This window comes from Formica exsecta, unplaced genomic scaffold, assembly GCF_003651465.1.
Source record: "Formica exsecta isolate Colony F162 unplaced genomic scaffold, ASM365146v1 scaffold308, whole genome shotgun sequence".
Taxonomy (NCBI): domain Eukaryota; kingdom Metazoa; phylum Arthropoda; class Insecta; order Hymenoptera; family Formicidae; genus Formica; species Formica exsecta.
This window is the reverse complement of record NW_021850337.1, coordinates 1,511,153-1,537,251: the sequence shown is the minus strand read 5'-3', so window position 1 is coordinate 1,537,251 and position 26,099 is coordinate 1,511,153. Positions and strand designations below refer to the sequence as shown.

Below are 26,099 nucleotides of genomic sequence, written 5' to 3'. Positions count from 1 at the left end.
ACATCTAAAAAATTTCGAGTCATCTCTTTGTTTTTAGGTATCTAAGATTACATACAACGATATCTTTAACTAACACTCAAAGTCTCTGTTAAATTGTAATGCCTTAATATAAAACTTTAGACTTTAAATTAAATAATATTTCAGATATATACGAAATGTAAAAATTTTATAATAAAAAAAATATCGGTTTAATTTATTAAAGTTTGTTACATAATAATGCTTATACAATATAATCTTTTGTATTTATATTAAAATTATGTATAGTGATTTTGATTTTTGTGACAAATATACATTTATGAATTCCCTATAACTTATATTTTTTTAAAATGTTTGTTCTATGTATTAGTAAAAATATAACTATACATTATATATGTATATGTGTGTATATGTATACATGTAAGAAAATGTTTTTTATATTGCTTTAAGGATTACATTGCACAAGACGGATTCTGTTCGAAAAACTTTGAAGAAAGTTGGTATCGACGTGCAAAAAGTTTTGGCCGTAAATCATACTTCACCGGAACGTTTGAGTAATTATCTAGACGCGCAGTACTATGGTAATATCAGTATCGGAACTCCGCCGCAGAACTTTTCAATATTATTTGATACTGGTTCCTCAAATCTTTGGGTACCATCAGCACAATGCAGCATTATGAATTTGGCTTGCGGTAAGTACCTTAATATATACAAGATAATAATTAATTTGGGCCCATAAGTACATAGCAATATTTTTTAAACTGCTCACGTGGCTCACACACATGAATGTATGTTTGTCTAGTAGAAAGCGAATTAAAAAGAATTTTATTCCATTCTTCCTCCTTCATTTTAAACATTAAAAATGGTTATGAACTTTTCGATATTTCTCACTAAAAAATATCGCTATGTACTTACAATTAATAAGTGCAATTTAATGAACACTCAGAACAAGCACTACGAATATGTTATTATTTATGTAATATTTTAATATTTATATATGCACATTATTATATTTAATAATATTAATTATTGCATAAAAATATTAACAAAAATCTTAAATTTTCGAATAATTAATACCAAATCAAAGCGTACATTTAAAAAGATATTATAAATGTTATACAATTTTTTACTCTATCTACTAATTATATTTTTCAATTATAATCTTTTAGAATCCTTAAAAGAGATGAACAAATGCAATTTTAAAAATTAAAATTATTGATAATGTAAATATCACAAAACCAAGCTTTACAATTTACATGTACAGACTTATTTCTGCTATTTATCACATTCACTCTCTAAAGATGCAGATAAGTTTTGACACGCAAAGATAACTCATGAGTTAAAACGGCGAATGTATGCATTTAGCTATATTTGATAATTCAAATAAGCAGTCTTTATTAAGATCAATAAAATTATTTTTTATTTTTGAAAATTTTTTAATATTGCTAACTTGTGATATTACTTACTACTTTTTACAGACATTTTCGAAAAACTTTGAAGAAAGTTGGTATCGACGTGCAAAAAGTTTTGGCCGTAAATCATACTTCACCGGAACGTTTGAGTAATTATCTAGACGCGCAGTACTATGGTAATATCAGTATCGGAACTCCGCCGCAGAATTTTTCAATATTATTTGATACTGGTTCCTCAAATCTTTGGGTACCATCAGCACAATGCAGCATTATGAATTTGGCTTGCGGTAAGTACCTTAATATATACAAGATAATAATTAATTTGGGCCCATAAGTACATAGCAATATTTTTTAAACTGCTCACGTGGCTCACACACATGAATGTATGTTTGTCTAGTAGAAAGCGAATTAAAAAGAATTTTATTCCATTCTTCCTCCTTCATTTTAAACATTAAAAATGGTTATGAACTTTTCGATATTTCTCACTAAAAAATATCGCTATGTACTTACAATTAATAAGTGCAATTTAATGAACACTCAGAACAAGCACTACGAATATGTTATTATTTATGTAATATTTTAATATTTATATATGCACATTATTATATTTAATAATATTAATTATTGCATAAAAATATTAACAAAAATCTTAAATTTTCGAATAATTAATACCAAATCAAAGCGTACATTTAAAAAGATATTATAAATGTTATACAATTTTTTACTCTATCTACTAATTATATTTTTCAATTATAATCTTTTAGAATCCTTAAAAGAGATGAACAAATGCAATTTTAAAAATTAAAATTATTGATAATGTAAATATCACAAAACCAAGCTTTACAATTTACATGTACAGACTTATTTCTGCTATTTATCACATTCACTCTCTAAAGATGCAGATAAGTTTTGACACGCAAAGATAACTCATGAGTTAAAACGGCGAATGTATGCATTTAGCTATATTTGATAATTCAAATAAGCAGTCTTTATTAAGATCAATAAAATTATTTTTTATTTTTGAAAATTTTTTAATATTGCTAACTTGTGATATTACTTACTATTTTTTACAGACATTCATAAAACATACGATAGTAGCAAATCCAGCACATATCAACCAAATGGCGCTTCGTTTGCTATTCAGTATGGCACTGGCAGTCTGACTGGATTCTTATCTACTGATGTAGTAAATGTGAGTCATCCTTAATCAAATAATCAAATACAATTGCAACTACAATTATAGTTTATAAACATTTTTAAGTATTTTCATGTTATTATTGTGCGTCGTGATATTTTATTATTAATATAATTTTTTATAGGTTGCCGGTCTCAATGTTCAAAACCAAACATTCGCAGAAGCGATCAATGAGCCGGGCTTAACATTCGTTTTTGCGCAGTTTGACGGTATCTTGGGTATGGGCTATCCATCGATATCCGTCGATGGAGTGACACCTGTTTTCAACAATATAGTCCAACAAGGCCTAGTGCCAGAACCTGTTTTCAGCTTCTATCTGAGTCGGTTCGTATTTTCTTTTCATATGCACAGCGCATATCTATAAAAATCTTTTTAATAAAAAAAAAATATATATATATATTTATATTATACAATAATATTGAGAAAATATATAATCTATGCAGAGACCCTTCAGCCGGAGTAGGTGGTGAATTGATATTGGGTGGTATCGATCATGATCATTACGATGGTAATATCACATATGTTCCTGTTACTCGCAAAGAATATTGGCAATTTGCTTTGGATAGGTATGTCTTTTTTTTTTTTTTAATTACATTGATTATGTTCCAACAAAATTTTAACGTTATTGCGCTATAGTGTCTTAGTAGGTGGTAATAGCGTCGCGAATGGCTCCCAAGCTATCGCTGACACGGGTACCTCACTAATAGTTGGACCATCAGACGTTATCGACTCTATTAACAAACTAATTGGAGCTGATAATAATGGAAACGTAAGTAAACAAACATATTTTTCACAATAGCATATCTTTCTATAAAAAAATCATAAAATGTTACTAAATATATATTAATATTTTGTTAAATTACTAATTAGTAATTTGATTTCCTTTTGTTTCAAGGTGGACTGCAATCAGCTTCCTAAATTGCCTCCAATCGGTTTTGCTCTGAGTGGTAAGACGTTTAATCTTACCCCTAAGGATTATATTCTTCAAGTGAGTATTATAGATTGTAATTCGATTTAAATTATTTAAGAATATAAAGTATTCGCATTGTGATGTATTTAATTTTTTGCAGGATACGGCAGACGACGGCACCGTGACATGTTCAAGCGGCTTCCAGGGAGAGGACTCAGATCTATGGATTCTGGGCGATGTATTTATTGGTCCTTATTATACCGTGTTTGATCTGGGAAATAACCAAGTGGGATTTGCTCCATCGAAATAAATGTCGATTGCCTTATTTTGAAGTTATACCGTCAAACATTAGATATGAATGACAATTTCGCAAACAAAAAAAAAATATTTTTTATAGCATTTGATGCATATTGTTTCGTAACTTTTAATTATAACTATCCATGGGTGCACTGTTGTAAATGGATATTTTTGTTATATATTCAAAAATTAAAACAAAGATATATGCGGAATCTTCAATATAATTTGATGTATCTATCATATATTGTCTAAATACAAATAGATCTGTTAAAAAATAAAAAAATGCATAGAATAAATTAATTGAAGATATCTATATTATTAAAATAAAGAAAAGTTAGTTTTTTTTTGCAAATACGTATTTTATAATTCTTTTAGTAATGCCTTATCATCTGCAGGATATATAAGAATATGTCTTCGATTTTATATATTAACCTTCCACACAGTTAAGAACTTGCAAACATTTATCAAACAAAATAATTTATAATATATTTTCGCTCATGCAATTATAGTTTTCTCTTGAAAAAAAATCGCTAGATCTTTCCACATTAATAATTCAAGCTTCACGATATTTAATCCTTTAAATTTTGAAACAATCATGTTTATGTAAAATATTATATGGCAATCATTTAAAATACAATTACATTAACAATAAGCGATATTCTTGATGATAAGGCATTACTAAAAGAATTATAAAATACGTATTTGCAAAAAAAAACTAACTTTTCTTTATTTTAATAATATAGATATCTTCAATTAATTTATTCTATGCATTTATATATATATATATATATATATATATATATATATATATATATATATATATATATATATATATATATATATATATATATATATATATATATATATATATATATATATATATATATATATATATATATATATATATATATATATATATATATATATATATATATATATATATATATATATATATATATATATATATATATAAATGCATAGAATAAATTAATTGAAGATATCTATATTATTAAAATAAAGAAAAGTTAGTTTTTTTTTGCAAATACGTATTTTATAATTCTTTTAGTAATGCCTTATCATCTGCAGGATATATAAGAATATGTCGACAAAGCTTATTCTACTTTCAATATCCTATAAAATTCTGAATGCAACCAGAAGTAGTTGAAATCAATATGATATAATTGGCAAGCAGAAATGCAGTGTCTACAAAAATGATAAAACATTTACAAGTTTGCTGACTAAATGCTCGATAATTATGTGGATGATCGGCGCATATAAGAGATTACCTTTCTACATTGTACGTTGCACGCATATATTATGTACTTATCTAAGTGAATATCATCTTTTGAACGTAGTATTTAAACTTCCTTCGAACTATCTTCGATGCCAACTTTTTGGCTGTTCCGTCTATTATTTAACAGTATAATTAGTTAGTTAATTTTTACCCCTAAAAAAGATGTAACGCACTTGTAAATATTATAAAATTGCGTCATTTACAATTACATTAACAATAAGCGATATTCTTGCTGTAATATATATCTTTCTCTTTAAAGATAAATTGCATTGAAAAGAATATTACAACTAATACATTTATGCATCATAAATTGTCCCACACTTTCCAATTTATAAGAAATTTGCTATTAAATATTATAAAATTGCGTCATTTAAAAAAATATTGTTCCAAAATATTAATTTTTCCGACAGTATTAAAAAATATTTAATAATGCTGATAAATATATATGTATATATATAAATGTAATGTATCACTATCTTATTTAGTTATTGCTTCTATAATAAATAATAAAATAAAATAAAATGTGTGTGTGTGTGTGCTTTTTATAAAAAATATATAAAAGCGTTTTAATCATATAAATAATTATATTTTGCAAATATAAATGTCTCAAAATTGACGCTTAGTCTATTAGAGAAAACAATACAAAGACGATGTACAGATACATTGAATTTAACAACATAAGAACTTATACAACCCTCTCTTCGTTATCTTCGAAATGGTTCAAACTTTTTCAGTTATATTTATTAATGAATTTTTTTCTAAAAATTTATAAGATATAAAAAACTGTATAAAAATAATAAAAAGAAAATATAAATTGCGAAATAAATAATATAATTTAAGATTTTCCATTAAAAAATAAATTTTACTTACAAATAGAATAAGACGATTAATCAACGCTTCTATATATGTATATTTTTTTAATATAATCGGTAAATTTTTTCTTTTAATCAATTTTTAAAACATTGATTTATTTTAAAACCTCGTCCACATCTCTAATTCAAAGTTCTTTATTTTCGGTTTTATTAAAATTTATCCACACAGGCCTTGATTTAAAAAAAAAAATTTAATTTTTTTTTTATCGGCAACTAACAATTTACATGTCATCAACATAAATTTTCACATAATTTGTATGTAATTGTGCTTTAATCTTGAATAGTGCGATGTTTTATTATGAAAGTAGCTAATTGAAACTTGTTGCCAATTACAGTATTGCTTTTTGCAAACAAAATGTCATTTGCAAAATTTATTGTTGCCTGGTTATCTGTCTAATTGATGTAAAAAAATGTATTCTTTCAAAACGGAAATTGCTTTTTTCTCATTAATCATACACATTTAATAATTTATTTAAATACACGTTGTATGTGTTATATAATTAAGGAAAATACATGCGGAATACAATATTTTTAATTTTGAATGATTGATAGAAACTTATCGTAAGCTTTTCAAACGTACACATGTGTCTTATCACCAAATTCTTTCCTCCTTTTGCCGCTTTAAGCATAGATTTGTGCAACAATATATATCAGTGTTAGAGAAGTGCTAGTAAACGATTATACTATATGTATTTTATTTTTTTGTGCGTCTGATTGTAAGACAGAAAAAAATTGAAGGTTTAAAATTTCACAATTCGAAGCCTCAGTCGCCGAAAATTTCAGAAACATGTTTCGTCTTCTTCTAGTGGTCACAGCGCTTCTTGCGCTGATCGACGCGCAGATTCAGAGGTCAGTATATTATATTGCATTATAGTATATCGATAAATAGTGATAAATTTTAAAATTATAGAAATTAATTACTCTCGTGATTGTATCAAGATTGCATACAATGTTTAATTACAAATCAGAATTTGTTAAGTTATAATGACTATATATTTATAACTTAAAACTATAAATTGAATAATACTTTAAATATACATATATGCAATCTGTAAACCATATAATCTAAAAAGATCATTGATTTATATAGTATATTATAAAATTTCTAATGTAATTATGTTTAAATGCATGATGTAATTATATTGTATATACGTAAGATAATGTTGATTTCTGCGACGGTTGAATTTGTATAGCTTCCTCATAACATATTTTTCTTAAAAAATATTTGCTGTAACAAAATATTTTTTATGTTATTTCAAGGATTCCATTGTACAAGATGGATTCTGCTCGAAAAACTTTGAAAAAGATGGGCACCGACATGAAACAATTTAATCGGCCATGCGGAAAAAATAAAATTGCAACGGAACATTTGATCAATTATTTAGACGTGGAGTACTATGGTCAAATCAGTATCGGAACTCCACCGCAAAGCTTTACAGTAGTATTTGACACTGGTTCCTCAAATCTTTGGGTACCATCCAATAAGTGCAGCGATACTAACGTTGCTTGCTGTAAGTAATTTACAGTTAGTATATACACACAATAATAACTGATTCACATCCGCTAAGTATATAGCGATATTTATTCATGAATAATAAGTCGAAAAGACCTGAATTATTTTTTTCTACATCTTTTAATAAAAGAGGAATTATTAAGTTTCATATAATATATATTTCATATAAGCTTATCATCGTTCTTTAGATGGACATACCATTTATCACCACGTGTTGGATAACATATATGTATTACTACTCATAAACTACCATCTATGCAGCTTATTGTTAAAGATATATGTCTGTCTAGCAAACAACGCTGAAGTAAATTTTATTTAATTATTTCCTTAAAAAAGTCTTATCGTTTTCTAGACATTTTTAAGATATCTTTTTGCTTCTTTGTGCTGTCTGAGTTATTACACTCACTTTCTCAAGATAAAAATAAACTTTGATACACAAAAATAATTTAATAATTAAAGCAACATTTATATATATGCATTTACATACATCTGATATTTCAAAACAAGCATTGCTATTTATTTAGATTAATAAAAAAAATCTATTTTTAAAATCTTTTTAATATTACTAACTTGTGATATTACTTACTATTCTTTACAGTATTACATAATAAATATGATAATACAAAATCCAAAACATTCAAACCGAATGGTACTCTGTTCTCTATTGAGTATGGCTTTAATAGCAGTGTGTTTGGATTCTTATCTACTGATGTAGTGAATGTGAGTCATCATTAAACAAACAATCCAATTCAATTACAACTATAATCATAGTTGATATATTTCTTAAACAATTATATTGTTATTCTCGTGCTCAGAGACATTTTATTATTTTAATATCAATTTTATTATAGGTTGCCGGTCTCAATGTTCAAAATCAAATATTTGCGCAAGCGATTGACGAGTCAGGCATAATATTCGTTGTTGCAAAGTTTGACGGTATCTTGGGTATGGGCTATGACACGACATCCATCGATGGAGTGACGCCTGTTTTCTACAATATGCTCCAACAAAAGCTAGTATCACAACCTGTTTTTAGCTTCTATTTGAGTCGGTTCGTATCTTCTTTCCAAACGCAGCGCATGTCTCTCAAAAAAAGGATTTAAATAAAAAACATGTATATATTAAAGTATAGAAAAAACGATCTATGCAGAAATTCTTCAGCCAAGGCAGGTGGTGAATTGATATTGGGTGGTTTCGATCGCGCTTATTACAGTGGCAGTCTCACATATATTCCTGTTAGTTGTAAACGTAAAGGATACTGGCAAATTACTATGCAAAGGTACGTCTTTTTCTTAATTACTTGTTATGTTCCAACAAACTGTTAACGTTATCGCGCTGTAGGATCAGAATACTTAGAACTACAAACAAACCAGGTCAATCCGTGTGCGCACATGGCTGCGAAGCTCTCGTTAGTACAGGTACCTCACTAATAATTGGACCAACATCGGAAATCGACATTATTAATAGCCATATTGGAGCTAAACTTGATAGTAATGGAGACCCAATAGTAAGTAGATAATTATACCTTTTATAATGGCACAATCTTTTATAGAAAAATTATAAAATGTTACTAAAGTATAAATAAATATATGTGTTATATTATTGATTACACTAATTTGATATTATCTTTTTTTAAAGGTGAACTGCAATAATATTCATAAATTGCCTGTAATTCGTTTTATTTCGCATGGTAACAGATTCTCCCTTACCGGTAAGGATTACATTCTTAAGGTGAGTATCGTATGATTCGTTATCCTCGGTTTGAATTATTTAAGATTAAAAAGCTCACATTCTATGTACTTAATTCTTCGTAGAAGCCAGCTCAGGACGGCACCACGATATGTTTGAGCGGTTTCTTGGGATCTAATTCACCGATATGGACTCTGGGCGATGTATTTATTCGCCGTTATTACACAGTGTTTGATCTGGGAAAAAATCGAGTGGGATTTGCCCCTGCAAAATAAATGATTGTCTTCTCTGGAAGTTACCATTAGAGCTGTTAGTAGACGTAAATGATAATTTTGCGCGAATAAACTAAAATATTTTTTTTTAAATAACATTTCATGCTTACTGTCTCGTGTAATTTTTATTTATAATATTATCTATGCGATTTATCGTTATAAGCGGATATATATAATGTTTTCGAAAATTAAAACGAAGATGTATGCGATATCTTCCATCAGTAATCTGAGATATATCTTTCAGTATATAATACCGTATTAAAACGTATATTGTTTAAATTTAAATAAATCTATTAAAATAAAATATATTTTCTTTTTATATACCCCATATATAAATTTATATATTAGCCCTTCTTACTTTTATTTTTAAGTGTATATTATTTTCTTTCAATATATATATCTTATTTTTTCTCCCTATTTATCTAATAATAATTATGCAACAGTTCACAGTCATTAAATTAATATTATAACAGAGAATGTAATGTAATATGTCTTATAAATTATTCTCTATTAATAGTAACAACAATAGTAATCCTGTAGTTTTTTAATATGGTTAAATTATTTTTTCCTCATAATATTTCTTGTTATTAAACTATCTTATTTTGATATAAATAAATCACGCTTTCTTAATAAAAAGGAATAAAATATTCGGAAGATATCTATTATCTCTTTTATAAAATTTCTTTTTGTAATTCTTTCTCACAAGATTTATATTTTACACGATAGTAATATATATAATGTATATCTTTGAATTTCGTACAGTTTCGAAATAAAAATCACTATTAAATGTTCTTATGAAATTAATATAACACCACAGTTGTCCCCATAACAAAATTTATGATTACAAGATACTCATAATCGTCACAATATCAGTGACAATGGATGATTGTATACTCAGTATTTGACGCCTTGTGTGTCGTTGGCGTCACAGCATTCTCTGTTACTGTTTAATAACAAGGATTATCTCATGATCCGGACCTAGGAAATATAGCAAATTGTTCTTGAATGTCATATTTAAGTGGGTTTATTACGCTGCTAAATCTGTCGATTTCAGAGTAATTGATCGAATAGATTTGACTTTTCAGCGATATTTATCACTGAACATTTTTTTACGGATTTATTTAAAATTAATATATGTTAAGAGATCTTCTCTTTAAAACAAATTTTATAAAAATAAAATAAAACGATTTTTTTACGCTTCTATGTTTTTGTTAATACAATATATATTTTCAATTTTTTTTTGCTATCGTGATTTTTGAAATATTGATTTACTTTGAAACATCTAATTTAAAACCAAGTAGGAACCAAGCACACAATATTTCGATGAAATGGTAAATGAAATAAGAGCAGATATTTATGGAAATAAAAAAGATAAATAAAAGAAAACAAGTGGACTGTTTTTTACTTGCATAAATAAGAAAAAAAAACATAAAATAAGAAAAATTTTTTTAAATGACGGTGGTCAGCTGTATTCCAAATCCAGAATAAAAATCCATTAAATCAAAAAAAAAAGATATTTCATTGTGTGTACTTCCTTATTAGTTTTATTAAAATTCATCCGCACAGGTTTCGATAAGAAGAATACTTAAATCTTTTCTTATCGCCACACAATAAAAAGTTTGCATATCGCCGATATATATTTTTGCATAATTTGTATATTAAAAAACGCGAGACTTTGTTACGAAGCTAGCTAATATTAATAGGATTTGTTGCCAATTACAGTTCTATTTCTTGCAAGTAAAATATCATCATTTGTAAAGTCCATTGTTGCATGGTTGTCTAATCAACGTAGACAGAGTATTCTTTCGAAGCGCTAATTATTTTTTTCCTCATTAATCATTTAATGATTTATTTAAACACAAATTGTGCTAATTTTAAGAAAATGCGCGTGCATATAGAGCTGGATATTTTTGGAATTGATCAATAGAGACCCATCGGAGTTTTCGAATATTCCGCTCATTGTCTGTCATATTACCATCTCCCACCTTATCCAAGCGCAGGCGCAGGCGCGCGTGACTGTATATATAACGCCGCCGCATGTCGATAAACAGCTGTGACGCTGTAACCCTGTGACAAGAGCATTAGTGATCCTTTGCGCGTTATTTTTTCCAGTTTGTCCGATTCAAGCGAGGTACGGAAAGAAATTAGACGTTCAAAAATTCGCGATCTAAAGGAAAATTCGGAAACATGTTTCGATTTTTCGTGGCGGCCGCGGCACTCTTTGTGCTAATCGACGCGGAGATCCAAAGGTGAGCATACACACACATACATTATTGTTTTGTGTTATATATCAGCTGATAAATACCGAGATTATATAAAGATCAGTCTTCTTCACTTATGTCTCACTGGTTTTTCTAGAATCGAGACGAAACCTGCGAAAATATAACTAATCTTTCTTTTGTGAACAAAATCTCTTTATAATGATGCATTTTATTAGTAAAAAGATAAAATGTTCATGAATGAGATTTTCTGTGAATTCGCGAAGCTTGCATTTTTGCCTATCTCATCGTGTTTTTAAATAAGATTGGCATAAATATCATGATTCACGATCAAAACATCTAATTATAAAAAAGAGAACTATTTTCTGATGCATAAATAAACTATAAATACCAGTGAATTGCTCTTTGTTATTTATTTACTTGACACTCTCTATATTCGTATTCTATTTTTAGCAATAAATACAGTCATCTCATTTTGAGTTATCTCCTTGTACACCATTGCATGCAATGGTTTTATCTTTAATTAAAAATCAGAGTTTGTTAAATTATAAAATTATGTCATATAAGACTTTTTATAAATTAAATATGATATATTCCATTAATCAGATATATATGCAACATAAATCATGTAAATTAGATAAATCTCATCAATAGATAATTAAAATTTATAATATAATTATGTTTATAAACACACATTATCTTTTGTATTTTTATCGTGAATATATAAGATAATGTTGTTTTCTGAGACAAAAGGTGAACTTTTATAGCTTTCTCATGACTCATATTTTTTGGGGGATGTCTGCTATTAGTAAAGATATAAATATATATTAGACAAATGTATACGAAGGTGGATCGAAAAGAAAGTTGTTTTTGTTTCTTTTTTTTTTGTTTTGTTTTGTTTGTAACTTGAATTTAAAACCATTGTCTGTTATTTTGAACCAAGTTACTTTTCGATCCTCGTGTATATATATATATATATATATATGCATATAACAAAATTTCTTTTATGTTACTTCAAGAATTCAATTGCACAAGATGGATTCTATCAGAAAAGTTTTGAAGGAAGTTGACACTGATCTGCAACAAATTCGTTTGACTGAAGTTAATGCTGTACCAGAACCTTTGTCCAATTATTTGGATGCTCAATATTATGGTGTTATCAGTATCGGAACTCCACCGCAGGATTTTAAAGTAATTTTTGATACTGGCTCCTCAAATCTTTGGGTACCGTCCAAAAATTGCCATTTTACTAACATTGCGTGCTGTAAGTATCTTAATATATATATTTATATAAAAAATTATTTTAAAAAAGCTGGGTAGATACAATTGTAAAAATTAAAATCATTGATAGAATAAATATTACAGAAGCAGTCTATAATTTGCAGACATATTTATCATACTCATAATTTATCATATTTACTCTCAAGATGCTAACCTTTGACACCTAAAGATAATTCACAAGTTAAAGCAACAAATACATCCATATACTAATGGTTCAAACATTTAAACAATTAATAATTGCATATTTAGATTAATAAAAAGATCTATTTTTACTATCTCCTTAATATTACTAACTCGATTTTACTTTTACTATTCTTTACAGTGTTACATCATAAATATAATAGTAAAAAATCCAGCACATATACACCAAATGGTACTGAATTTGCTATTCAATATGGTTCTGGCAGTCTATCTGGATATTTATCTACTGATGTAGTGAATGTAAGTCATAGATAAATAAATATAATACAATACATTCAATACAATGCTTCAATAATAGTTTATAAACGTTTCTTAAGCATTCACGTTGTTACTCTCCTTGGAACGAAACGCGCAATATTTTATCATTAATATCAATTTCTTTGTAGGTTGCTGGTCTCAATGTTCAGAACCAAACATTCGCAGAAGCGATGAGCGAGCCAGGTTATGCATTCGTCGCTGCAAAATTTGATGGTATCTTGGGCATGGGTTATTCTACGATAGCTGTTGATGGAGTGACACCTGTCTTCTACAACATGGTCAAACAAAAGTTGGTACCACAAGGCGTTTTCAGCTTTTATCTAAATCGGCAAGTATCTTCTCACAATATGCATTGTGCATGTCTAAAAGTGTTTTTAATAAAAAAATATATATATATTTAAAAAAATATATAACACAGAGATCCTTCAGCCAAGGAAGGTGGGGAAATGCTATTAGGTGGTTCTGATCCTGCTCATTACGATGGCGAGCTCACATATGTTCCTGTTACTCGCAAAGGATACTGGCAGTTTGCACTGGATAGGTACATTATTTTTTAAATTATACTAATCATGTATTGATGAATATTATCGCGTTGTAGGATCAATATAAGTGGTCAGACCCTATGTCCGAATGGTTGCCAAGCTATCGCTGATACAGGCACCTCCCTAATAGCTGGACCAACAGCAGACGTTGCAGTTATTAACAAGCTAATTGGAGCTACTTCTATTAGTGGACAGGCAATAGTAAGTAAACAATCATACTCTTCTACATACTATGGTACAGATTTCACAAAAAAGATTGTGAAATGTTATTGAAATATAATTTTTTTTTTTTTTTTTTTTTAATTACTAATTTGATGTCTTTGTTCAAAGGTGAATTGCAATCAGATTCCTCAGTTGCCTACAATCGATATTGTTCTGGGTGGTAAGACATTCAGTCTCTCTGGTGAGGATTACGTTCTTCAGGTGAGTATCATAAATCATAATTCAGTTTGAATTATTTAAAAATAGAAAATCTCAAACTATATATTTAATTCTTTGCAGATCAAACAATTTGGCACCACGATCTGTATCAGCGGTTTCATGGGTTTTGATCTTGGATCGCATGAACTGCAATGGATCTTGGGCGATGTATTTATCGGCCGTTATTACACCGAATTCGATTTGGACAACGATCGAGTGGGATTCGCCCCAGCAAAATAAATCGTCGTTTGCCTTTTCTTAAAGTTACCATTACACCTTAGATCTAATTTACCATCGCAAATAATTAAGTAAAATTCTGTTTTTCTTTTAAATAGCATTTGATGCTTATTGTCTTGCAATTTTTACTTATAATTATCCATGTAGTACATTGTTATATGCGGATGTGATATTTTTTTAAATTAAAAACGAAGATGTATGCAATATCTTCCAATAATTTAATATATCAACATATAATATGATATTATTATAAGCTATATATTGTCTGAATAAAAAATAAAAAATATATATTCCTTTTATATATCTTATATATTGATTTTATATATTAATCCTTCTCCATTTTATTCAAATATCATTTTCTCCAAAGTTTCTTATATTTCTATAATATAAATAAAACATAATGAAACATTATATGATATATCAATTAAGATTACAATATATGTTATAAACAATATATAAAAATGTATCAATTTTGCATTTTATAAAAAAAAATTTACCAAGGACTATCATCATATTCTAGTTTCCTTTTGCTTGACTGCATGAAGTCCATAATGAATAGGCGCAAATGATGACCAAGACCATTGATATGTTAGTGGATTAAATTTTATTCCATGAATTAATTCAGTTTTGCAGCCACCTATTAAACATAATAACACAATAATAATGAAAGCTTCTTATAAAATGTAATATTTGCATGAATTATTATAAACTTGTTATAATTATATGAACATGATAACACAAAATGCTTTTTGATAACTCCTTCTTCATATATAGATAACATGAAACTTACAGTTATCCAATATACATTGTACTTCATGTGGAGCAATAAACTTATTCCATTCGTGAGTACCACGTGGTATCCAATTAAGGATATATTCTGCTATTATAATAGCACCGAGCAAAGACGTTACAGTTTTGTTTATTGTCGTTACAAAAATTGATCCACCAGGTTTCAGAATTCTCACACATTCCTGTAAAAAATTTTTATTAAAGTGACTCATTCATATTTATAATGATTCTTGTAATATTTGTAATGTGTATTGTGATTCTTGTAGTTTTTATCACAGTTTACCTTTAAAAATATTTCTGGATTTTCTACATGTTCTAAGACCTCAGAAGCTACAACAACATCATACAATTTCTCATTTTGGGGGGAAAACTCTTCTATACTTGTTTGAATATAATTTACTCTTTCCAATGTAATAGGATCCAATTTTATATGCTCTTTGGCAATATCTATCAATTCTGTTGATGCATCTAGTCCAGTTACATGTGCTCCTATTCTTGCTAAACATTCAGTCAATATACCTCCGCCACAGCCAATATCTGCAATCTTGACTCCTTCCAACGGAAGAGCTGGATTTTGTAATTTAAATCCAGCATTGGCCAAACCATCTCTTACAAACTGCGCTCTGAGCGGATTGAATACATGAAGAGCCTTTACTGGACTGTTTTCATCCCACCAATTATTTTTTAAATTAGAATGATGTTTAATATCTTTAGGATCCACTGTCGATATTGCTCTGTCTATTCTATCAATCTTTCTACCTTCAAACAATCTGTAAAACAAGTCAAATATCAACCTTCTATAAACTATAAATAAGTATTTTTTTTCAAAAATTTACATAACTAATAAAAAAAAACAAGGTTAATAACCAATTAATGTTTTAACAAGATGAAAATTGTGCAAATTAAAACTTGCACATTGCTTCCTCATCATTTTATTTCACTTATAAAGCTTAAACTTCTTAACGCAAGTGAGTTTTTCAATTTTGGATTCCTTATAGAGAAACTTGAGAGAAGAAAACAGGAAATGAATCCGATATCTCAAAATTTACGAAAATTAGAGCATGTACAAACATCTTTCAAAAAATTCAAAATTTTATAAAAAATGAACCCCTTCACCATTTCTAGTCAAATTCAATACCAACCATCCTTTAATGATATTCTATTCATGTAAAACAATTTAGTATGATATCTCAAAAATTTGCAAAAATTAGAGTGTGCAGACATTTATTGAAAAATTCAAAATTTCATAAGAAATGAACTCTTTCACCAATCCTCATCAAATTCAATATCAACCATCCTTTAATAATACTTTATTCATGTAAAAAAGTTTAGCTTGATATCTCAAAATTTGCGAAAGTTAAAGCAACCGCCCTTTTGGCGCACATACACACATACGGACATTTTCTAAAAATATGATTTTTCGGCGTTTTAGATTAGAACATCCTAAATACATTGGCATAGAAAAGAGAAAACAAAATTTTTCACGAAAACAAAACTTCCTCTATGAGGAAGCAAAAATAAAAAATAAACAAAAGAAACGAATTTACACAAAAATCACAAGATAAAATAGCCTGTTACGATGAATAACACAATTAAATAATAATAAGATAAAATTAGATATACTTGTTGGAGAATGAATGTTGAAAATTGATCAATGGTCCATTGAAATATCTACAAATTTTCAAGGCTTTCATTTTTGGTACTCGTTCACAATTCCTCTGCTATTCTTCCTTTGATTGCCGATATAACAGTGATATGATTTGCATCCGCAAATTACGCAGCAATCCTGTCCTATATCTTATTGTCGTATAAAATGTTTCGACGCATGACATATGCCCACGGTGCCGGGTCAGCCGGGAGCCGGGTGCCGATGATTGCGCGTCATACACTGGCGCCTCTACATCCATCTTACAGCTGCTTGGAATTACATAACACATCTACTTTACGATGTTATTAAAATATCAGGTCTACCGGAAAGTTCTGTCCGTTTTTGGAATAAAACAAAATACAAATTTTTATTACCGTCAATAAACTTTATTAAATAATGTAATTGCCATTCTTATTAATGATTTCTTGCCAGCGTGAGGGCAATTTGTATTCAAACATGTGCTTACGTGTCGAGACTGTCGAGACTTGTTGTGATAGAAACGGACAGAACTTTCCAGTAGACCTAATATATAAATAAATAAAAACATAATTAATTAACAAAAACTGCAATTTTCCTTTTATATTTTAATTATATTATATCTTGATTATTTTGTAATTGACACAATTTTTTTTTCATATTTATAATGCTCTCATTTGTGATGCATTTTCTCAATTGTGTAGTTATCTTCCTTTGTATTTTATATAGGCGATATATATAATAATAATTATGTAACACTCAATAATAAAAATACTACATAACAGATATTGCAATAATGCATTTTACAAATTTTTAATAATAATAACAGTAGGAATCCTATTATTTCTCATTATGTGTTTAAATTATCTTTTTAATATTTTTCGTGATTAAATTGCTTAATTTCGATATAAATAAATCACGCACATTTAATAAAAAAAACAAAAGACATTCCAAAGATCTCTATTATTTCTTTTCTTGTAGCACTTTCTTAAAATTTACATTTTACATAAAAATGTACATAATGTGGATCTTTAGGTTTTGTACAGTTTCGAGCTAAAAATTGATATTAAATATTGTTCTTATGAAACTAATATAACAACACAGTCATCTATAGCAAAATTTACGATTGTGGAATACTCGTACGTATTCGAAGACCATGCATATCTTTAATTTCTTCTTTAAGTATCTGTAAGCATTCATCAAATAAAGTGATTTATAATATTGTATTTCCATTGATGTTATTATAGTTTTCTCTTAGAAAGAACCACCTCATTAATAATTCGATGCTGCTTCACAGTATTGAGTCCTTTGAATTCTGGAGCAACCACATTTATGTCAAACATAGCACCGCATCCTCCTAGAATACAATTATAATTATATTAATTAAAGTGAATTTCTTGTTATATCTCTCTCTTTAAAAAAAAAATTGTGTTTAAAAGAATATTACACTAAGTATGAAATGTTTACCTGACACATCGGTAACCTCAATCAGTTGGGCTTGAGGAAACCTGTTTCTCAGGATAGATATCATTTTTTGCTCGGCCTGTTTACCTGCAAGTACGCCATTAGGTCCGTTCCATAGCCGAGAGAGTAACTGCAACAGTTTGGTTTTATTCATCTTTCTTATTGTGGTCTTCCCAAGTCTCATCGCTTATCTATAGTATGCAAAACATTGCTCAAAAGGGATAGGGAGAATTGGATTTGAGCAAAGGATTTGTTAACTTCATCAAACTTTGAAAAATTGCACATTATCTTTTGCTTATCTTTTAGCTAGAGACTTTCTTACATTTTCTATGAATTAAATTTATAATAAAGTAATTATATATTAATATTTTAATAAATAAAGAAACTAAGTAATTATCTAATTACATAAAAATATAATTAAATGTAGTTGAAATACAAGATATCAATAAGTAATAATTTTTAAATAATATATATAATTATATTATTAATAAATATGTAATTACAAATATTATTTTTTGATCTGTCTTTTGTGTACTATGCTCACAATCTAGAATTATTTTTTATTAAATGCAGAAAATGCAGCATTTATTAATAACCTGAAGTCTGTTTTATCCAGTTGCATTATATATACTTTTCACAATCAATATTAAGTACATAATCAGAGGAACAAAGAAAATTGAAATAAAATGTAGTTAAGGCGATAGGATTTAAAATATACAGAGGTGATACATAATATATTATACACGTGCAGTCAACTTACTGATATACCGCGAAAGCTTGACGTAAATGCACGTTGAAACATAGCCGTATGAGACGCGGTCGTTTCACGTCGCGTGTTTACCTTTCCTTCTCGAGATATCGTCGGCGATGAATATTTTTCTGTCGAGAATACTCGAAGAAATCGACGGAGTGTCGCCGGCAAACTCGAGCCTAATCTCCATTTCACTCCATCCGCGCACACGCGGATGTAATATATGAACTTTGTGTACCGGAAGGAGTATTCGTCACGGGGAACAAAGCTGAAACCTCGCTAGAGTCTTTCAGTGATCGTGTCTAATCCAACATGGATTATCTAACGGGCGACTCCGAGTGGCTGAGCAACAATGATTTGTTTTTGTCGACTGCACCGAGTCCTTCAGCTGCGCGTAATAATGAAATTCGAAGAGGTAATATGACGATATATAATAGGTATAAAGTATTATCTCAATCTGTCCGTCCCCGTTAATATTAAAATCTATAAGTGATTGCATATGATCGCCTTTAATTAGTAAAATAAATTAAAATTGAATAAACTAAACTAACATTATCTCTCTGTCTCTGTTGGATTATTTAAACTTTTAAACTACAATAATATAAAGAATGTTAATATCACGGTAGGATATGGAAGAGCTAATACTGAGATAAAGCAGATTTCTTCAAGGTTATTTTCCTATCTCAGGTGCTGGTATTTTGGGAACAATCTTTTTAATTGTGAATACTACATTGGGCGCTGGTTTATTAAATTTTCCACAGGCCTTTGATAAGGCCGGTGGAGTAGGAACTTCTGTCCTGGCGCAATTTGGTTTTCTTGTGTTTATCACAGCTACACTGATAATATTAGCCAGTTGCAGCGACAGCACAGGCAGCAATACTATGCAAGACACATTTGCTGCATTATGCGGATATAAATCTCTTATTTTCTGCGGAATTTGCATAGCTGTTTACAGCTTTGGTTGCTGCTTAACGTTTCTAATAATAGTTGGCGATCAATTTGATAGAGTCTTCGCTACATATTACGGTCTCGATTATTGTCATACTTGGTAACTATCGCACATAATAAAAAAAAGAAAAAGATACAATATCTGTAAAATTTCTTCAAGTCGTAGAAAGACTATTTAAAATATTACAGGTACTTATCCAGACCATTTGTGACAGCTTTATCCTGCAGTATATTCATATTGCCTTTATGTTTTTTTAAAAGACTGGACGTTTTGAGATACACAAGCTCTATTGGATGTATAACCATGATATATGTTGTATGCTTAATAATTTATAAAAGCATCACACAACAGACTGACACTGTACCATCTATAAAAATTTGGCCAGACAATGGATACGAAATTTTACAGATAATACCCATCATTTGCTTTGCTTATCAGGTATTTGAGTTTTTAATCTATTATTTTATATTCTCCCTTTTTTTTTCTTTTCTTAATGTTCCTCGTTAATTTTTTCGTATATTATCTTAATACATAAGTCTTATCAAAACTTTTATATTATTTATATAAAAGATATACCATTAAAAATTATTACTTAAAATGATATATCTACAAATCTTAGCATATTTATATACATATTTAATACAGAGCCACATGACCGCAATACCAACTTATGCCTGCATGAAGGACCGTCGTCTGAGCAAGTTCACGCTATGCGTCGTGATCAGCATGCTGATCTGTTTTGGTGCGTACAGCATCGTCGGTTATTTCGGCTACCTCACATTCGGCAGCGGCAAGGTACCGAGCGATATCCTACAAGGCTACACCGAAAAGAGTGTCGTGCTGACCGTGGCGATAATCGCGGTCGCCGTCAAGAATTTTACCACTTATCCCATCGTCCTGTACTGCGGACGAGACGCGCTTCTCGGTATCTTTAATGTTAATCTCGATCGAATTGGGGTTCGTGTGATTGTTACGTTGATCTGGTTTATCTCATCATTGGTCATCGCTATTCTTGTGCCGGATATCTCGCCGGTCATCAACTTACTAGGAGCATTGTCCGCAATGTTCATCTTCATGCTGCCAGGCATCTGCCTCCTGCAAAACGTACTTCTCAGGGACCTGGAATTGTACTTGAACAAAAACCGCCTATTGATCGTCTTCGCGATTTTCTTGACCGCGCTCGGCGCCTTCGTCTGCGGCGTCGTATTTCTGGAGACTCTTCAGGATCTCTATAAAACGCCGTCTAATTCGCCGCCATTGGTCACCGGTTTCAGACAGTTCAAAGAAAGTCTATGCGTATAAATATTATGTTTACTGTTGCTCAAAATACACATCATATATTGCGTAATCTGTATGGAAGATTAGATTTATTATCATTAATGACGATCTGTCTCAACTGTTATGTTGTCTACAGATCATATATGTGGAATCGAAATGCTGATGGGAAACACAATTGGGAAAGCCGATTTGTAATTGTGCCATATTTTTTTTTTATCTTTTGTTCAGATAGATAAGAAAAAGACTGATGTATATATAATTTTTATTAATAAGTTTTTTTTTATCTATGAACTCGCTTATGTGCGCAACTTCTTTGCACAAAGTCGATATTTTTTTATACCTTTGATATCTTCCATTGCCAAAATTTGCTCAATATATAGTAGATGCATATGTTATACTTGTGAATATATATGAATAAAGAATTCTTGATACTTTATATAATCTCTCTGTGCCGTTCACTTTATCCTAATTTTTACAGAAGAATTCCTTATTACGATGAAAATTATACGATAGTTTTATGAATGCTCAACGCGACGAGTATATATATATATTGCGAGGATTAAAGGATTCTTTAATACAGTATATGCAACCTTTGCGGGGTGACCTTTATCACTGGATCAAGAAGTCGCTCTCGATATTGCAAATTGACTGATAAAATCGTGCAACGTGTTCCCGCTTAGATCTTCGACTTTATCTATGGTCGCTTTACAGAAGAAACACTCTCTCGTATTGAGTAGATGACGATCTATGCAGGTACGACATGTTTGATGATTGCACGGTTTAAACGTAGCGGCGATTGGAAACGCGTAGCAAATTGTGCAAGTGTCATCGTCGTCGCTTATGAATTTGGTATCGGGTAAAAGCGTGCGGCAGGTATCGAGATACTTTATCATCTTCGTTACTCGGCCAATTTCTTCCGCCGTCACATCTTCCTGATCTATGAAGAAAAAACGAAATATGATTAATTAAAAATATTAAGATAAAATGAATGTTGAAGAAATGTGAGTACATTTACAATTAGTACTATATTTACATTAAAAAGTATTACTCAAGATACTTACAATTTAGTAATGAGAATGGCTTTACATTTTTCGTCGTTGTATTTTTCAACTTTGTGTCGCCCAAAACAAAATATAGAGAACTGATCTGGAAGCTCGGCTCTGTCAATAAGCTTCGCGTAATTCTAGGCACTTCAATCGTCGGTTTCTCTGATTAAGGGAAAATACAATTATTAAGACCCTTTCTATATATACAGATGAAGTGCTTCCAAAAATTTTTTTTACGAATTTTAATACTTGCCTGCAAAATCGTTCATTTCTTTTTCGAGAAGAGCCAGCAGAATACCGATAACGGCAGCTAATATAGGAAAATGATCTACAGATTCTAGATCCGGTATCTCCAAAAGCACCACATGCTGAAAACAACTCGTCTGCGAGCTCATTCTGTTCAACACTTGACAGAGTAACTGAAATCACGATGCAGTCGTAGCAATTGGAGCACAATCATTTACTAGATAATATCACTCACTTACTTGACATAATCTGGCCAGTAAAGTCTCGCTGGAAGACTGCGTGGGATCGCTAAAAACGCCCGGAGCCACCGTAGAGATCATCTCCAACACTCGAAGCAACGAGATTGCCAGATCGAAGCAAGTGGCGCAGATCTTCAATTGCCTCGACTCGATAAACACTCGCTCCGGTCTCGATGACACATTGTGAATCTCTTGCACCATGCCAATAAATTCGGAAAATGCCCAATTTAACTGATTCAATAGCGAATTCAAGAATTGCGTAGTCGCTTGAGAATTTCCTAACAATACATCTCTCACGTGTGCTTGGTACACCGCCGATGGACACGGTTCTGAAATAAATCTTGAAGATACTATCGCGTGAAATTAAAATAAAATCTTGGTTTTTACAAAAATCTAAAAGACTTTGTCTCCTTGAGATGTTTCCGTTGCCTGGTATTTTGCAAATTGATATAAATTTGTCACATTTTAGTTTTACAATAATAAAATACGAATAATACTCTTTATTAAAGAAAAAAAGAAAATAACATACTTATTGGCTGAGAGATAGATTTCTGCTGCAACAGTTTCGGGCCAACCTTCTTCGAAAGATGCGGACTCTTGTCGTATCGGAAAGCGAAGCCGTTGCCCTGCCAGAATCTGACCAAAACCCAGTTGGACTGCGCCCACGCTCTATTTTCGTAAGGCTTAAGCAGATTCGTGATGACCTTTATCCTGCTTTCGCGCGGTACGTTTTCCAACGCCTCCAACGTCAATGGATTCGACACGAAGCCCGCGAGCGTGAGTATCAGTACGTCTTTGGAGTTGGCATGTACTATGCGCGGATCGAGGAAATGATCGCACAGGAATTCGGCGGCGTTGCGCAACATCTCCCGATAATCCGAGATGTTCTCGATCGGCGCGGTGGGATGCACATGAGCGCGCAGACTGACGCACAGATCGGAGAGTGTCTCCAGATAAAAATCGGGCACGAAACTGAACGTGCATCCCTGTTGACTGGCAGTCTGCAGGGTCAATGTGACTACTTTCAGCAGCCAGGCCAATTGCGCTTGCTTTTCCGCCGAGTACACGGCGGCCCTGATCCACGCCATGTGTCTCGCTTGCTCCGATAGTTTCTTGTTGAATATATCTGTCGTACGGAGCAGTTCTCTTTGAATCGCTTCTGCTTCGAGATCTTTCGGCCGCGTAACCATCTCTCGCTCAACGTACTCGAGTCTCGCCTTGATGTCGGCGATCGCGTTAACATATGCGGACATACTGTCGCGCAGACTGGCCACCTTGGCCAACTGCTTCTTCGCCGCTACATGATAGAACAAGATAATACCGTCTAACAGTTCCATCAACGAGGTCGCCGGATCTGCAGGACCGTGACGTATTGGAGTCCTGTCTTCTCTCGTATGTGTGAAGAATCCGAATCTTTCCAGTATCATTGAACTACCTTGGTTACCCGCCGTCGGCGGATTGATGCTAATTAGGCGCGGAAAAACAGCCGCCGGTATGGCCACAGGCAAATCGGCCAGCGGTCTCATACCGCTGGCGACTACAGCGGCGGCATACGCGTTATTCGACGCGTCGTGCATAGTCGTTGTCGTCGTAGCACTCTGTTGCTGTTGCTGCTGTTGTTCCATAGCAAGGATTACCTCATGATCCGGACCTAGGAGGCGTAGCAATTCGTTCTTGAATGTCTTGTTTAAGTAGGTTATTACGCCGCCAAGTCTGTCGATTCCAGAGTAATTGATCGATGCATCGTAGAACGCCCTGCCCATTCCAATTTATAAGGAATTTGCTATTACGTAAATCAAACGTCGCTCAATAATACTTGAGAATAATGTATATATATGATGAAGCAAGTGCTTATATATATTCAAGAAAAAATAAAAAAAAGAAAAAGATATCTAGTCCCAAATATATTGTTGTGCAGATACACGCGAAAAATAAAAACAGCAATGCAAGCGTTCAAGCGTTAACTTTAAATATTTTAAAGTTATAAAAATTTTATGTATATAAGACACACAATGAATTGAAAGTGTCTACGTTACTAAAGTAGAGAGTTGAATCCTTTTGCAAGTACGTGTCTGACAATTCTTGTAGTAATGCCTTATCACCTGCAGGGTATATAGACTGGGCTTGTTCCAATTTCAGTGTCCCATAAAATTCTGAATGCAACCAGAAGTCGGTGAAAGCAACATAATGTGATCGGCAAGGGTGTCTGCAGAATTGTTAAAACGTCTGCAGGTTTGCTGACTGAATGTTTGATAATTACGCGGACAATTCGCGCATATAAGAGAGTACCACTCTCCGTATCGCATGTGACACGCACATTATGTACTTACACGACTGGATATCAAGTTCTCCTGAACGAAGCGTTTGAACTTCCTTAAAAATATAGTCCTTGACGCTGGCCTCTTAGCCGTTCCGTCACTATTATTTAACAGAGTGACTAGTAATTCGACTTGTAACGCTTCTACCTCTATGCAAAGAAAGTACAACATTATATTATTGCGTTTGTAAAAATGATATAATCGCGTTAATAATCTTAAAAAACATTGCTTCAAAATATTCATTTTTTCAGAAAATACTAAAAAAAACATTTGATAGCATTGACATGAATATGTATATACATAAATTCCATTTAATTTTTAATTATTGCTCTTCTATTAAAAATAATAAATAAAACTTTTTCTCTCTAAAATAAATTAAAGAGATTCAATCGCATAAATAAAAAAAAGATATGATTTGCAAATACATGTTTTAAATGTTTCAAAATGTTTCATTTAATCATACCGGATATGGCAGCTTTGATACGCTCACAGGCGTATAAGTAATTGGTTTTGTTCATCTCAATCGATGGATCTAAGGGATTCGTCTCCCACCAGACCTTCTCCACCACGTCCGTGAGTCCACCTTCATCCAGTGGTTTCACGTGCACGAAATTAGCGAAACGCACGCGATCGAACAGCACGTACTGCAGCAAATGTTGTCGCGTAACGGTGTGCTGACAGATCCTCGTCAGCAGCAACAGACTCTTGCACTGGTCTGGATATTCAAGCAGCAGAGAAACGTGTCGGAAAGCGGACAGTAAATGAAGTACCGTGCTTTCCAGGCACATCTTAATCTCGTGCTCCTCC

At 31.0% G+C, this 26,099-nt stretch overlaps 7 protein-coding genes across 10 annotated transcripts in view; 4 read left to right on the top strand and 3 right to left on the bottom strand.

Annotated features, from left to right (window-relative positions):
- Positions 1–426: 426 nt before the first annotated feature.
- On the top strand, positions 427–4,058 carry LOC115237729 (lysosomal aspartic protease-like; the record flags this gene model as incomplete). The annotated part of the gene is made up of 8 exons (XM_029810965.1): positions 427–461; positions 1,469–1,675; positions 2,462–2,580; positions 2,708–2,907; positions 3,027–3,149; positions 3,220–3,352; positions 3,479–3,571; positions 3,654–4,058. Coding segments are annotated over 8 exons (1,060 nt in total), but the record flags the coding sequence as incomplete, so codon positions are not given.
- Positions 4,059–6,458: 2,400 nt separating this feature from the next.
- Positions 6,459–9,734, top strand: LOC115237715 (lysosomal aspartic protease-like). Of its 2 annotated transcripts, none has more exons than XM_029810947.1 (8): positions 6,459–6,805; positions 7,217–7,467; positions 8,068–8,189; positions 8,321–8,520; positions 8,620–8,748; positions 8,811–8,976; positions 9,108–9,200; positions 9,284–9,734. In XM_029810947.1, exons 1-8 carry the CDS (start codon positions 6,744–6,746, stop codon positions 9,431–9,433), a joined length of 1,173 nt encoding a protein of 390 aa, XP_029666807.1. In that variant the 5' UTR covers positions 6,459–6,743; the 3' UTR covers positions 9,434–9,734. The 2 variants fall into 2 exon arrangements, with proteins under 2 accessions (XP_029666807.1, XP_029666806.1); XM_029810946.1 differs by having other exon boundaries at positions 8,602–8,748.
- Positions 9,735–11,408: 1,674 nt separating this feature from the next.
- On the top strand, positions 11,409–14,887 carry LOC115237716 (lysosomal aspartic protease-like). Its single transcript, XM_029810948.1, has 8 exons — positions 11,409–11,679; positions 12,669–12,913; positions 13,253–13,371; positions 13,518–13,717; positions 13,808–13,930; positions 13,988–14,132; positions 14,262–14,354; positions 14,433–14,887. Exons 1-8 carry the CDS (start codon positions 11,618–11,620, stop codon positions 14,589–14,591), a joined length of 1,146 nt encoding a protein of 381 aa, XP_029666808.1. The 5' UTR covers positions 11,409–11,617; the 3' UTR covers positions 14,592–14,887.
- Positions 14,883–17,299, bottom strand: LOC115237717 (ubiquinone biosynthesis O-methyltransferase, mitochondrial). Of its 2 annotated transcripts, XM_029810950.1 has the most exons (5): positions 17,001–17,299; positions 15,661–16,147; positions 15,379–15,559; positions 15,086–15,225; positions 14,883–14,967 (listed from the first exon to the last, which is right to left on the bottom strand). In XM_029810950.1, the coding sequence occupies exons 1-4, from the start codon at positions 17,069–17,071 to the stop codon at positions 15,098–15,100; spliced, it is 867 nt and encodes a 288-aa protein (XP_029666810.1). In that variant the 5' UTR covers positions 17,072–17,299; the 3' UTR covers positions 14,883–14,967; positions 15,086–15,097. The 2 variants fall into 2 exon arrangements, with proteins under 2 accessions (XP_029666810.1, XP_029666809.1); XM_029810949.1 differs by lacking the exon at positions 14,883–14,967 and having other exon boundaries at positions 15,059–15,225.
- A 313-nt stretch (positions 17,300–17,612) lies between these two features.
- Positions 17,613–19,608, bottom strand: LOC115237718 (bolA-like protein 3). Of its 2 annotated transcripts, none has more exons than XM_029810952.1 (4): positions 19,226–19,608; positions 18,469–18,595; positions 18,270–18,358; positions 17,613–18,187 (listed from the first exon to the last, which is right to left on the bottom strand). In XM_029810952.1, exons 1-4 carry the CDS (start codon positions 19,265–19,267, stop codon positions 18,122–18,124), a joined length of 324 nt encoding a protein of 107 aa, XP_029666812.1. In that variant the 5' UTR covers positions 19,268–19,608; the 3' UTR covers positions 17,613–18,121. The 2 variants fall into 2 exon arrangements, with proteins under 2 accessions (XP_029666812.1, XP_029666811.1); XM_029810951.1 differs by having other exon boundaries at positions 18,469–18,656; positions 19,226–19,456.
- LOC115237714 (putative sodium-coupled neutral amino acid transporter 7) lies at positions 19,472–21,879 on the top strand. Its single transcript, XM_029810944.1, has 4 exons — positions 19,472–19,631; positions 19,904–20,264; positions 20,354–20,603; positions 20,811–21,879. The coding sequence occupies exons 1-4, from the start codon at positions 19,529–19,531 to the stop codon at positions 21,465–21,467; spliced, it is 1,371 nt and encodes a 456-aa protein (XP_029666804.1). The 5' UTR covers positions 19,472–19,528; the 3' UTR covers positions 21,468–21,879.
- The window catches only part of LOC115237719 (E3 ubiquitin-protein ligase RNF123-like), an 8,189-nt gene continuing 3,780 nt past the window's right edge, over positions 21,691–26,099 (bottom strand). Inside the window, exons 4-11 of the mRNA XM_029810953.1 lie at positions 25,756–26,099; positions 25,305–25,441; positions 25,077–25,180; positions 23,504–24,729; positions 22,975–23,303; positions 22,743–22,908; positions 22,505–22,651; positions 21,691–22,380 (exon numbers count right to left, since the gene is read on the bottom strand). The exon at positions 25,756–26,099 is cut by the window's right edge and continues 6 nt beyond it. Of these exons, the coding sequence (XP_029666813.1) occupies positions 22,061–22,380; positions 22,505–22,651; positions 22,743–22,908; positions 22,975–23,303; positions 23,504–24,729; positions 25,077–25,180; positions 25,305–25,441; positions 25,756–26,099 (2,773 nt within the window). The 3' untranslated portion in view covers positions 21,691–22,060. The remainder of the gene's footprint in view (positions 22,381–22,504; positions 22,652–22,742; positions 22,909–22,974; positions 23,304–23,503; positions 24,730–25,076; positions 25,181–25,304; positions 25,442–25,755) is intronic.